Raw genomic sequence first — 12,714 nt, 5'->3', positions numbered from 1 at the left:
TCTGTATATTATATTATAGATGTATATATATATTTATATATAAATAAATATAAATATATAAATAAGCAGCCCTTTTCTTCCTCCTCCTCCCATTTTAATTTTTTTTTTTTTTTTTTTTTTTTTTTTTTTTTTTTTCTTCTTTTTTTGTTTTTTTTATCTAAACATTCAAAACTTATATATAAAAGTTTTAAAGACCTATTTATATATATATATATATACATCCATTTATAACAATCTTTTAACTCATTTCATTCTTTCTTCTCTATCAATCATGACTGAAAAACTCTACATCTCTTATGACCACATTCACAAACTCTGCCAGGAAGGTGCCGAGCGAATGAAGACCAAATTCCGCCCAGACCTTATGGTGGCCATTGGTGGTGGTGGATTTATCCCCGCGCGTATTCTGCGTACCTTCCTTAAGGAACCCGGCCAAAAAAATATCCCTATCCAAGCCATTGGTCTGTCACTGTATGAAGACCTGGGTGCTGAAGATGAAGCTAATGCTGCTGAAACTTTGGGTGCCCAAGTTGTTCGTACTCAGTGGCTTGACTTTGGTACTATGGCCCAACGCTCTGTCGACTTTATCGGCAAAACTGTTCTTATTGTTGACGAGGTTGATGATACTCGTACTACCCTTCACTATGCCCTCTCGGAACTTGAAAAGGATGTCCGTGAACAAGCAGAACGCCTCGGCCGTCAAGATGAAAAAACTACCTTTTTGATTTTTGTCCTTCACAATAAGGATAAACCTAAACGTGCTGAACTCCCAGAAGCAATGATGACTGAGGACCGCTATGTTGCTGCCCGTACTGTTCCAGATGTCTGGATCGCATACCCATGGGAATCTAGAGATATTACCGAACACACAAAGAGAGCCGTTGCGCAAGGAAACAATTAATGTTGTTGTATATTATTTTTTTGATTATTATGAATTAAAATAAAATAAAATAAAAAAAATAAAAAATAAAAATGAACACGTTTAAATGTATTTCATTCATCTATATTCATATTGTTATTTACTCTTGGCCTTGATTAACTGATCTATTAGATCCTCAATCTGAGTCCGATACATGTTTTTAAGATCATCCACATCTGCCCGCAGCTCCTCAACTTGCTCCGACTTTTCTCCAAGCATCTCCAAAGCTGTTTGTTCTCGCTTACTCATATTTTCAATCTTACTCTCAAGCTCTCCAATCCGTGCCTGACTCTTTTCTGCCTCCTCTTGTGCAGCAGAAAGACGTAAAACTTCTCGCGTGGCTTGTTCCTCTTTGGCACCAGCCCGTGCAAGCTCAAGCTTGACGCTCGACAGCTCAGACTCAAGAATACGAATCGTCCGTGACATGCGCCCAACCAACTGAATCGAAGCCCCCCCGCCTCCTCCTGCTCCGCTCGCACTATCCCGTCGATCACTTTCACTCTCCCGAATACCAATACTTCCACCAACTGTCGACGCAGAATCTTCAAAGTTTGGGAACCCTCCAGGTGCTTCTCCTCCAAGTTCAACACTCGTATCCCCCACAGAAACAAATGACGCCGCACGACCAGCACTTTCTCCACCCTCATCATCGTTATCTAAATTTTCTTCCTCATTCTCTTCATACATCACCTCTGAAATACCCATTGGACCACTCGGCCCCAAATGTGCACTCTCATAAGGATTCGTCATGTTGGAATGCAAACTACCTCTCGAAGATCGTCGCATCATCATTGGAGATTTAGCTCCAGCTCCAGCTCCAGCTCCAGCTTGAGCTCCAAAGCCCCATGTCGATGGTGACGGTGTTGGAGATGTCAATCCGTTCAAGTAGTTGGCCATTGTAGAGTTGCCACGAATATTGGCAGCCCCACTGTTAATGTAAAGCCCTCCAGGACCAAAATCGTCGAGCCCTGATTGAACATCACCGCTACCACGACGTGGAAGAGTTAGTGAAATTTGAGATGATGAAGCCGAAGATGTAGAGCTGTTTAATAAGGGATCCGAATTTCCAGAGTCCAAGCTGGTATGTCGGCCCATCAAATGACCTTGAGCTTGAGCTTGAGCTTGAGCTTGAGCTTGTTGCGGGCCTCGCCAATGTGGCTGTTGTTGTTGTTGTTGCTGCTGCTGTTGTTGTTGCAACTGTTGTTGCTGAATCATCTGTAACTTTTGCTGAGCAGCAGTGGCTGATGCATTAGCAGCATCAACACTCTCCCTAAGCTCTTGCTCAAGCTTATGCATTCGAGTATCACTGCTTTTCTTGTGATCAGCAAGCATTTCTTCAAGCTCCTGTACCCGAGCTTGTGCTTCCTCAAGTTTGGAAGATGCATCTGCTCCAGTGGTTGTGGCCACTTTAAGTTTATCTTGAAGTTCTTCAAGCTGATCAGCCAAGGTTTCATTTTCAGCCGTCTGTACTTTAAGGCTTTCAGTCTTTATTATTTTTTTTTATCATGTTAGTCTCTCACATCTCAATAAAATACAACTCACTTACCAACGATTTAATCTTCTTTCTAAACTGCAAGTCACGAGCATTAGAATCCTCTACTTGTTGCTCAAGACTGGCAATGCGGTTTTGAAGATTGGTTTCAATACCGTTCCAATTTTCTGTTGCAATGCTATGCTGGGTTTGCATAACCTCAATTTGCCGTAAAAGTGCCAATTGTGAGGACTCGGGTCCGGCGGCACTGCCACCAGCACCGCTCCCATTAGTACCATTAGTACCATTTCCTAACCCGCTTGATAACTCCTCAGACCGGCTGCGGTACATTTCAACTTTGGCTTCAAGCTGTCGAATCTCCTTTTCAGTCTTGACCTGGGTCCGTTCCCAACTCGCTGCATCCCGTCTCATCCGCGTCTCAAGTTCCCGAATTTCGCTCTTGTGAGTATCGTTACTTACTGTCAACGCCAGTTGTGCTTGTGTAAGCTCGCGTTGTAACTCCGTTACACGAGTACGTTCAGCTTCCAAAGCTTTTGTTTGGGCTGCCGTTTGTTCTGCAGTGTTGCGCTGCTTCAATACAGCAACTGTGTCCTCAAGATTTTCAACCTTGGCCAATGCACTTGCCTTTTCGCGTCGTAGAGATTCAACTTCGTTTTCAAGTTTGGCACGAATACGCTGGTCTCCCGTGTTGCGTTTCTCAGTATCTTGAAGTTGTTGAACACGCTCTCGTAGCTGCTTAAGCTCGCGTTCTGAGCGCTGCTGTTTATCACGAGCCTCGAGCGCTGATCTCTCTTGTTCTTTTTCTCGGGAGCGAATTGCCTTGATGGTGTTCATATACTTTAGTTCCTTTTTAGACAGTAATTGGCCTTCTTCAATCAGTAAAGCAACTTGCTCTTCCTTTTCAGCAAGTTTCTTTTGTATTCCTGTACTATTAAGTTTATCTTGTTTGGCATTTTCCGACTCCTCGCGTGCTAAAAATACAAGTTTTGACTCAAGAGACGTAACCTTTTCCTTATAAGAGTGAAGCTCCTCATTGTTTGTTTCTTCGCGAGACTTTAGCTCTTCCATAAAACGAGAAAATTTAGATTTGAGATCAGCCAAGGGGATAGGGTCTGAACCAGTCTCACCAAGAGTGTTAATTTCTTCAACAAGAGAACTTAAAGTGCCAAGGTTTAAAGAGTCTAAGATGTTTGAAGTTAAGGGTTCAGTTTTGGAAGTGTCATCAACATCTGAGTCTGAAGGTTTTTCCTGCTCAAGTACATTTTGTGGTGCTGGTGATTCAGATGGTTCAGGCTGTGATTCTAACTTTTCAATAGAAGGTCTTGAACTATCAATTGAAGTTTTAGGAGATGTAATTGATCTATCGAAACTTTGACGTGGTGAATCAGTTGGGGTTTGAGCGAGCGACTGTGCAAGAGATTGTGTGCTACTAGATGATTTAATAGACTTGGCCAATCGCTCTTGTAATGACAAACGGCCCGTTGAAGGTGTTTGTGATGGTGATGGAGTAGCTGGTGACAACAACGACGAATTTGATGACGCAGGCAAAGTTACGTTGATAGGTTTGGGAGAGGTAATTTTTGCTGCGGGTTCCGGCTCAGTTGGTTTAGGTCCAATTTCTGACGTTGCACTATCGGAAATAACCTTGTCGAGAGAGGATTCCATTCGGTCAAGAGTCGACTCCACATTAGCGACGGCCCGCTTCAGTAAACCACCCCAAGAACTGGTAGATGATTTTGGTTTTGTCTGAGGTTTTGGTGGTGGGGTGGGGGGTGTTTGTTTAGAGGATTCTGGGAATTCCTGTTTTTTGGGTGCTGTAGAGACTGCTAGTGAAGGTGAAGATATAGATGTAGATTTAGATGTAGATTTAGATGGAGAAACCTGGTCAGATATTGGCTCTTGTTGTTTTTCAACACCATCAGCAGTTGAAACAGACTCTGGCAATGTCTTTTCGGCTATCTTTTCAGTCTGTTCAGAAGGTATTTCTAAAGTTTTAGAAGAATCTTCTATTGGTTTGGAAACTTCAGAAACAAAGTTATTATCTGTGTTATCGTCATCAACCTTGTTGAGATTTGAGTTGGAAGTTAATTCAGACTCATTAGTGGAATTTAACTCTATGCTTTTATCAGAGTTTTCAACAGGCAATTCCTCGGTTTCTATATTTTCAGGTTGCTTGAGATTGTTAGTTTCTTGTTTTTTCTCTTCTTCAAAGGATTCTTTTGTCTCGGGTTCTATTTGTGTGGGGGTGGGTTGCTGCTGCTGCTGCTGCTGCTGCTGCTGCTTTGTTTGTTCGGGGACAGAAATATTAGTAGGAATCTGAGAAATGTCATTTTCATTTTCTTCAAGTTGATGAGATGAGTCCAGCAGAGAAGTAGCTGGAGGCTCTGTGGAATGCTCAGGCAGTGGGTCGTTCTCAGACATTTGAGCTTGCTGACTGACTTACTGACAGACTGACAGGCTGGCTAGTTTGAGATGTAGTAGTAGTTAGTTAGTTACAGTGGTGGTGAGAAAGTTCTTAAAACTGCATGAGTCCGAGCTGAAATTTCCACATTGGCTTGTGTGTACCAAAAAAAAAAAAGAAAAAAATAAAACGAAATGGCTTTCCTGGCACTAATTATTTATTACAAACTATGTTACAACTTTAATGCGGCGTAAATAACATTTGAGACTTAATGAAGTAAAACACGTGCTCCCGATATAATATATTGTTTAAGTCCCAAGGTTTAAGTATATATATAACCCAGCCCTGTGGCTTTAAGAAGTAAAAAAAAAAAATGACGACGTCAGCAGTTTAGCAGTTTGGCAGTTGAGCAACTGGTCATCAAAATTGCACAGCCCAATGAACCGATCGAGGCACCTCGGGAGATTCATGATCACTCAATTGTTCATTAAATACTTGAAATACTTCTAATTTTTTTTTTCTTTTACTTTCTAATTCTTACTCTACTGTAAAAAAAAAAAGGCCTTTTTGTCTTTGCTTATAAAGTTAAAAAAAAACATACATATATATGTTTATGTGTCTATGTGGAGGCGATGATGGACCACAAAGGCAAAGCAAATGAAATGAAAGATGAAATGACATCAATTGGAACTCTTTTATTTCTATCTATCTTTTAAATGGAACAAAAATAAAAATCAAGTACTTTAATCATTAATCATTGTAATAGTCATTTTTATTAAAATTCAATCATTCTTGAATATTAATCTAAGTCTTACTTTCTTATAATTTTATTATAGTTATATATATGATCATAAAAAGATAGATCCCCACAACAATAAATTTTGTAATGTTTTCTGTATGGTGGCAATTGACTAATCTAAGGCAAACTATAAATATTGAGATATTTCCTCTGCCTTTTAAAAAAAAAAAAAACTCTTCCCTTTCCCACACACCATACCGTTTTAAAACAAGAAAAAAAAAACAACTCAAATTAAGAAATCCATATTTCTTTTATTCTTTTTTTCTTTATTCCCAATCTTTTTACTTTTTAACCTCTTTTTTTTTTTTTTTTAACAAGTTAATTGATTAATCCAAAATGGGTCTTGCTAGTAAACTGGCATCCGCTCAAAGTGGCGCACCTCCAGGTGCTGCCCCTACAACCTCAGCTCAAAACGCTCCCGCAAGAGTAAACACAATTGGTTCTCCTCAACAACAACAAGCTAATACTTATGGTGCCCCTCCATCAGGTGCTCCAGGATCTTATGGATCAGGTGCTCCAGCTCCAGCTCCAGCTTACGGAAACAGACCTGCTCAACAACAACAATACGGAGCCGGTTCTTACGGCCAACAACAGCAGCAGCCTGGCGCTTATGGTCAGCAACAACAACAACCTGGAGCCTATGGTCAGCAACAACAGCCTGGAGCCTATGGTCAACAACCTGGTGCTTATGGTCAACAGCCTGGCGGTTACGGACAGCAACCTGGAGCCTATGGTCAACAACAAAGACCTGGTGCATATGGCCAGCAACAACCTGGATACGGTCAACAGCAACAGCCTCAATATGGCCAGCAGCAATACGGTCAACAGCAACAGCCTCAATATGGCCAACAACCAGGCGGCTATGGCCAACCTCAACAACAACAACAACAAGGTGGCGCAGGTACTCAAGGGTTCTACAATAGCTTAATGAAGGCAGTCCAAGAAAACCGTCTACAGGCATTTTACAGTCCTCAACGTATTCAGCAAATTGCCGGCTCCATTGGCAACAAAATTGATCAAGTGTCTCAATATTGGAAGATTCCTATGGAAATTGCACTTGATCTTGTACGCCTTGCTCTTTACGATATTATCATTTACGCTGATGATTCAGGTTCCATGTCTTTTGAAGAAAATGGTGAACGTATTGATGACCTGAAACTTATTATTTCTCGTGCAGCATACATTGCTTCTCTCTTTGATGATGATGGTATTGAGGTCCGCTTCATGAATAACTCTACCGAGGGTAATGGTCTTCGTTCTGAACAAGAAGTGCTAAATCTCGTGTCTCGCGTCCAATTCCGTGGTCTTACTCCCCTTGGCACAAACCTCGAACGAAAGGTTCTTACCCCCTTGGTTATTGGTCCTGCTCGTAACCGTGCCCTGAAGAAGCCTGTTTTGGTTATCACAGTCACTGACGGTACTCCTGCCGGTGAGTCACCTTCAACTCTTACAAATGTTATTGCTCAGGCCAAGAATGAGCTCTCAAGAACACAATACGGACCAGGTGCTCTTGGTCTCCAGTTTGCACAAGTCGGCAATGATATTCGTGCACGCGAATTTTTAGCCAAGCTCGATGTTGACCCAATAGTAGGTGGAATGGTTGACTGTACATCTAATTTTGAGGTTGAACAAGACGAAATGGCCCGTTTGGGTGTCAATCTCGACCCCCAAACTTGGCTAGTCAAAATGCTTTTGGGTGCTATTGATCCCAGTTACGATGAACAAGACGAGAAGCACTAAAATATATATAATAAAAAAAATAGTAAACGTTCTATATATGATTTTTTTTTCTTTTTTTCTATGTTTAAAACAGTCCAAATCAATATTTTTTTTTTTTTTTTTTTTTTTTTTTTTTTTTTTTTTTAAGACGGATTGAATGGAATATCTTCATAATGATTAGGACTAGGACCTTTCCCAGAATAACTATTCATCATTGATGATCCACCATTTAATCCATTCGAATAATTGTCTCCACCAGAATTATTATATCCACCAACACCCCTACTAACACCACCCGTCAGCGTAGGACCTGGTATATTATTTGAAACATTGGCACTCGGGAACGGTGTTCCAAACCATCCAAGTGGATCTGTGTCCATGTCCATTTGTTCCAACTCCCGGAATTCAGGGTGTGCCCGCAAGAACGGAGGGGTTGATCCATCATCATCATCGTTATTATTGTTATTGTTATTGTTACCGTTATTACTGTTGTTGACAGCAGCCGTACCATGAGCTCTGTTGCTGGTGTCTGAGGTTGGCCCATCTGCTGAGTTGGCGCCTTCGGCCCGCGCGTCGCCATTATAGTAATGATGGTGGTGATGATTCTCGTGCTTGTGATGATTATGCTGATGTACAATTACAGCGACTCCAAGTCGTTTAGCTGTCATCACAATTCGCTCAATGTCTTCTTGCTTAAGAGCAACTGTACTGCCATTATTGTCATCTATTGCTGATGAAAACTGTGGATTAGAACCATCGTAAGAAGGTTTCTGGGTTAGCACACCTGAAGGTCCATCCAATCCAAATGTATAGTGAGTGTTTTTTGAACTCGTTGTATTTGTACTGTTTGTACTGTTTGTACTGTTTTGCGGATTAACAACGTTAGTAGTCAGACCATTGTTTGTTCGAGAGGTTGAACCTCCTGCACCTGCACCTGTGCCTGTCGTCTTATTAGCGCCTGCGCTGGAATTGTTGCTCAAAACTTGGTTATTTCCAACAGGTATGGCTGCCGCTGCAGCAACAGCTGCTTCTGTCTCAGCAGCAAAGTTGGAAACATTTTGAAGAAACGCAGTGGCTTCTGATCCTCGTAAAATTGAAAGTGATCGCTCAAGCAGCGTTTCCTGCCCTGAATATCCACCTGATGAGTTTAAGTATCCGGGACCGGGTGCTCTATTACTATTACTATTACTGTTGTTGTTTTTGTTGTTAATACTGTTATTGTTATTGTTATTGTTACGGTTATTGTTACTGTTATTGTTAGTCGGTTGAGCAGAGTTGGCGGTAAATTGAGGGCTGCCAGAATATTGCACATTTATGGCACTCGAATTATCTGGTACAATTGCTGTAGGGTTAGCCGCCTCCCTTGAATTTTGAAAAGGCGGAGGAGGCACAGCACTTGCAGAATGAACTGATGATGGAGTAGAATGATTTGATGATGCCTGCTCTGATTCTGGTGATAATGGCTGTGTATCTTGTGTATCTTGACTTTGAGAGTTATTGTTACTATTATGGCTGCTGTTTCTTCGTACCTCAGATAAAGAGTTTCTGCCTTGTTGCTGTTGTTGCTGAGAATTACTACTTGTGGAGTTTGATCCTCCAACCGAATTGTTCGCAAGTTTTCGCCAACGGTTACGGCAAGTTAAGCCAGTGCGACCTTCCATTTTGTTTGCAATGATTTTCCACTGAGGACCTTCTTCTTTAAACAGTTGCATTAACATAGTATCCTCTTCTTTCGTCCATTCACGTAAACGAGTTTTAATGCGCGGGTCAAGCACATCGTTATATCTTTTTGAGCATTGATCATCGGTACGGCCCGTAATAAGTTGTGCAATACGATTCCACGACGGCCCCATACTCTCATATGCCTCGATAAGCATTCGGTCTTCGTCCGGCGTCCACCGGCCTCTTCGTAATGTCGGATCAAGCGAATGAAACCATCGCTTACGACAATCCTTGCTGCTCCGGCCTTCCATACTTTCACTAATCTTATCCCAATTACTATTTTTCCCCCTTTGATCGCCCCATTCAGCAACAAGGGTCCGCAACTTGGTGTCTTCTTCTTCAGTCCACTTACGTCGCTCCCGAGGTTTAGAACTCACGCCTAAAGCAGACGCAAGCTCAGTAGTAGATGGTTGACGAGACTTTGACCGCAAAGCCAAAGCAGAAGCAGAAGCCGAAGCCGAAGCAGAACTTGAATCAGCAGCTGCCGTTTCAGATGTGTTATTAAACATTGGAGTGATTGAGGACGTAGGTGTCGAGGAAGATCCAAAAGATATATCGACAGTGGGGTTAGTCGAAGTTTCCAATGATGAAAGTGAAGACCCAGATCGCAATCCAAATACTTCACTTGAAGAAGAAGGCTGACTTTGAGTCGATGAAGAAGTAGCAGACGAAGACGAAGACGAAGACAAAGACGAAGATGAAGACGAAGATGAAGATGAAGGTACGTTTTTATTTGCAACTTTAGGTCCAAGACTTGAGACGGACTCAGTACCAGTCCTTGATAAGTCTGTATTTACCGACGTAGACTCGGGACCGCGCGCTTGTTTGACATTTTGCAGTACGTTGCCTAGCGGCGAAGGAGAACGCGTTCGCTTCACTCCTATTAGAGAAAGTGGCTCGCTGTTCATCAGTCTGGACGGATAATATTAATAAACGGTTTAGTGTGCGCGTGGGTGGGTGTGAAATCCAGCTCCGGGTCAGGCCCGTGTATATTGACACAAAATGTTGAATGTTTACAGGGGAGAGTGTGATGATAAGGTCGTTTGAGGGAAAAAAAAAATAGTGTGTAGAACAGACACAGAGTTAAATTTCCTGAGTCTGCCGCAGTGATGGAAGTCGTTACTAAAATTTTATTATTGCGTATTAGATGTTTTGATCTTTCTGTGCCGAAGAAGATACGGGTCGTTATCAAGTGAAGCAAAGATAATGAAAAATGATGAAAAAAAAAAAAAAAAATTATCGAACCATACAAAAAAAAAAAAAATAGTGACAAAATAACGAAAAAATTTACCTGGTACAGAAAAATATAACAATTGGTTCAAATTAACAAAGCAATTTTTTACTAAAAAAATGCGAATTCTGTGGATCGAACACAGGACCTTCAGATATAGAGACCAAAGTTGTTACTTCAGTCTGACGCTCTCCCAACTGAGCTAAATCCGCCACACTTAGTTGTAAAATTAAAAACACAAAATCTATTTAAAGTAAAAGAAATAAATTCATAGTTTCTAATGCTAGTGGGGTTGTTTTTTATTTTAAAAATATTTTAATGTTTAACTTAATTTTTTTTGTTAACTGGAATCTAAAAGTTTTTTTAGTACTATTTGGGATGCAATGTTGGAGTCAGATTAAAAGTTTATTGTGAAAACGAAGATATATAGGAATATATAGGAATATAAAGGATTGCACAGATGCTGATGTTGTATAATTCTATAACCTTTAAATAAAAACAAACTAATTTTTTTTTGTTTTAATTTAAGTGAAAATAAACTGAGAATGTTCGCCTTTGGTCCCTGTTACTTTTAAGATGGAATTAGGATTTATGGTGCTAAACCTTTGAGTAAAAACAAACAAACCAATATTTGTTTTAATTAATTCTTTTTTTTAATAATTCTCTTTAATTATTCTTATATGAAACTTTAAAAAAAATTAAATATATTTAAAAATAACTAAATATTAATAACTTGGTTAAATAAGAATTAACTGTTGAATTCAAAAAGATTATTGTAAACAATTTTCTTTTTACCAAATTCTTCAACAATTACTTAAATTCAGGATCTGCCAATAAGGTCTCGACTGCCAGCTTACCCAAGTTGTTTGAGGCCAAAGGACTGTCACCAGTAAGCAATTTTCGATCCTTATGGCATTTCCCAGTAATATCTTGATTGAGAACTTTGACACCCAACTTCGATAAACGGTCGCCAACAAGCCATTTCAACTGGCCTGGCATATAACCAATATCTTGGTTTGCTCCAGTATCTAAAGAGTCTGGGAAAACACAGATAGTGTAATCTTTGAAAGGAAAATCTTCTGGTTTCTCGTCGACACTAGCAGACAACAAGCAGGCAGGACCATGGCAAAGAGTGATAATATACTTGTCATTTTTCAAAGCCCAATTCAAGACCTTCTTAACAGAAGTACTTTCAGGAATATGTGCTAAAACACCATGACCTCCGGGAATAAAAACACCGGCATAAGGAGAATCCTTAGACACTATCTTCTCCAAAATGTCATCAAGGTTGTAAGGATTTTTCAATTGATCCTTATACTTCTCATATGTGTCGACAACCGTTTTATCTTCAGTTGGAAATGCCCACATTTCCAACTTCACCGGATTTCCAGATAAAGTGGCAATGTCAAATTTAAAGCCGGCATTGTCAAGATGGAACATGGGCAAAAGCATTTCAACCGGATGGTTACCAGTAGAAAAAAACTTGCCATTTTTCATCATAATATATCTTTCATCAGTAGCAATCATCAAAAACTTCTTTTCACCTTTATAAGGATGTTCATAGGTTGTTCCATCATAATCCGTTTTTTTAGAAGTGTAAAGAGACAAAGAATATGGCGAAGGGAAAAAAGCATTGTCTTCAGCCAGATCTTTAGCTGGTTTATTGTCCAATTGAGTAGATGCCATTGTTGATATTTTTGGTTTTAAATATTTTGAATTAATAAAAAAAAATTGAGTTGATATAAAAGAATTTGAATTGATTTAAAAAAATTATAAAATGCAGTGAAGAAGGAAAAAATGATGCTTATTTATACTTTTTTGCAAAAACCACTGGCCTTTAAATAGAGGCATTATAATTGATCTCGAAAAATTAAATCAAATTATCATTATTAATCAAAACTGTCCTAGGACAACAGGCCTGTTGATTAATAATTGAAAAAAACATAAAATGGAACATTGAAATCAATTCAAAATATCAATTCACTGATTGATATTTAAAAATTGATATCAAAAATTATAAATCAAAAATCAATGGAATTTTAATTAAAATATAATAATTAATTGAAAAAGAATGTTAGTATAATTGAACTTGTTACCGGCTCTTAGGATGGCTAAAAAGAAGGCTTATGTAATATGTTACCTAATGGTTCCAGAGGTGTAACATGTTTTTTTTTTCATTTTCAACTCTATTGCCTTCTGTTTTGGAATAATCCCCAAATTATAACTGTATCGAACACTAAGTTTGTGACATCATAATCGCAAACCATTTTCCATAAACTTCTTAAAACCAAACTGTTCCATATGATCAACCCTGATATGGTTGTCAGAAACGCGATAGAGAAACTCTTTTAGTTCTGATTTTTTGATTAAAAAGATTAAAACTTGGTAAACAATTGCGTTCATTTCATCTTTTATGGAAATATTTACAAAG

At 39.5% G+C, this 12,714-nt stretch overlaps 5 protein-coding genes across 5 annotated transcripts; 2 read left to right on the top strand and 3 right to left on the bottom strand.

The window, feature by feature from the left end:
- Nucleotides 1-271: 271 nt before the first annotated feature.
- On the top strand, nucleotides 272-901 carry SAPINGB_P000842 (uncharacterized protein; the record flags this gene model as incomplete). The annotated part of the gene is made up of 1 exon (XM_031995565.1): nucleotides 272-901. One exon carries the CDS (start codon nucleotides 272-274, stop codon nucleotides 899-901), a length of 630 nt encoding a protein of 209 aa, XP_031851456.1.
- Nucleotides 902-1,015: 114 nt separating this feature from the next.
- SAPINGB_P000841 (uncharacterized protein) lies at nucleotides 1,016-4,832 on the bottom strand (the record flags this gene model as incomplete). Its single annotated transcript, XM_031995564.1, has 2 exons — nucleotides 1,016-2,404; nucleotides 2,466-4,832. The coding sequence occupies 2 exons, from the start codon at nucleotides 4,830-4,832 to the stop codon at nucleotides 1,016-1,018; spliced, it is 3,756 nt and encodes a 1,251-aa protein (XP_031851455.1).
- A 1,115-nt stretch (nucleotides 4,833-5,947) lies between these two features.
- Nucleotides 5,948-7,351, top strand: SAPINGB_P000840 (uncharacterized protein; the record flags this gene model as incomplete). The annotated part of the gene is made up of 1 exon (XM_031995563.1): nucleotides 5,948-7,351. One exon carries the CDS (start codon nucleotides 5,948-5,950, stop codon nucleotides 7,349-7,351), a length of 1,404 nt encoding a protein of 467 aa, XP_031851454.1.
- Nucleotides 7,352-7,473: 122 nt separating this feature from the next.
- Nucleotides 7,474-9,960, bottom strand: SAPINGB_P000839 (uncharacterized protein; the record flags this gene model as incomplete). The annotated part of the gene is made up of 1 exon (XM_031995562.1): nucleotides 7,474-9,960. One exon carries the CDS (start codon nucleotides 9,958-9,960, stop codon nucleotides 7,474-7,476), a length of 2,487 nt encoding a protein of 828 aa, XP_031851453.1.
- A 1,133-nt stretch (nucleotides 9,961-11,093) lies between these two features.
- On the bottom strand, nucleotides 11,094-11,969 carry SAPINGB_P000838 (uncharacterized protein; the record flags this gene model as incomplete). Its single annotated transcript, XM_031995561.1, has 1 exon — nucleotides 11,094-11,969. One exon carries the CDS (start codon nucleotides 11,967-11,969, stop codon nucleotides 11,094-11,096), a length of 876 nt encoding a protein of 291 aa, XP_031851452.1.
- Nucleotides 11,970-12,714: the final 745 nt, after the last annotated feature.

Source organism: Magnusiomyces paraingens (genome assembly GCF_902498895.1).
Source record: "Magnusiomyces paraingens strain CBS 517.90 genome assembly, contig: contig1, whole genome shotgun sequence".
Taxonomy (NCBI): Eukaryota; Fungi; Ascomycota; class Dipodascomycetes; order Dipodascales; family Dipodascaceae; genus Magnusiomyces; species Magnusiomyces paraingens.
The sequence above is the reverse complement of the archived record's forward strand: the minus strand, read 5'-3'. Positions and strand labels throughout refer to the sequence as shown.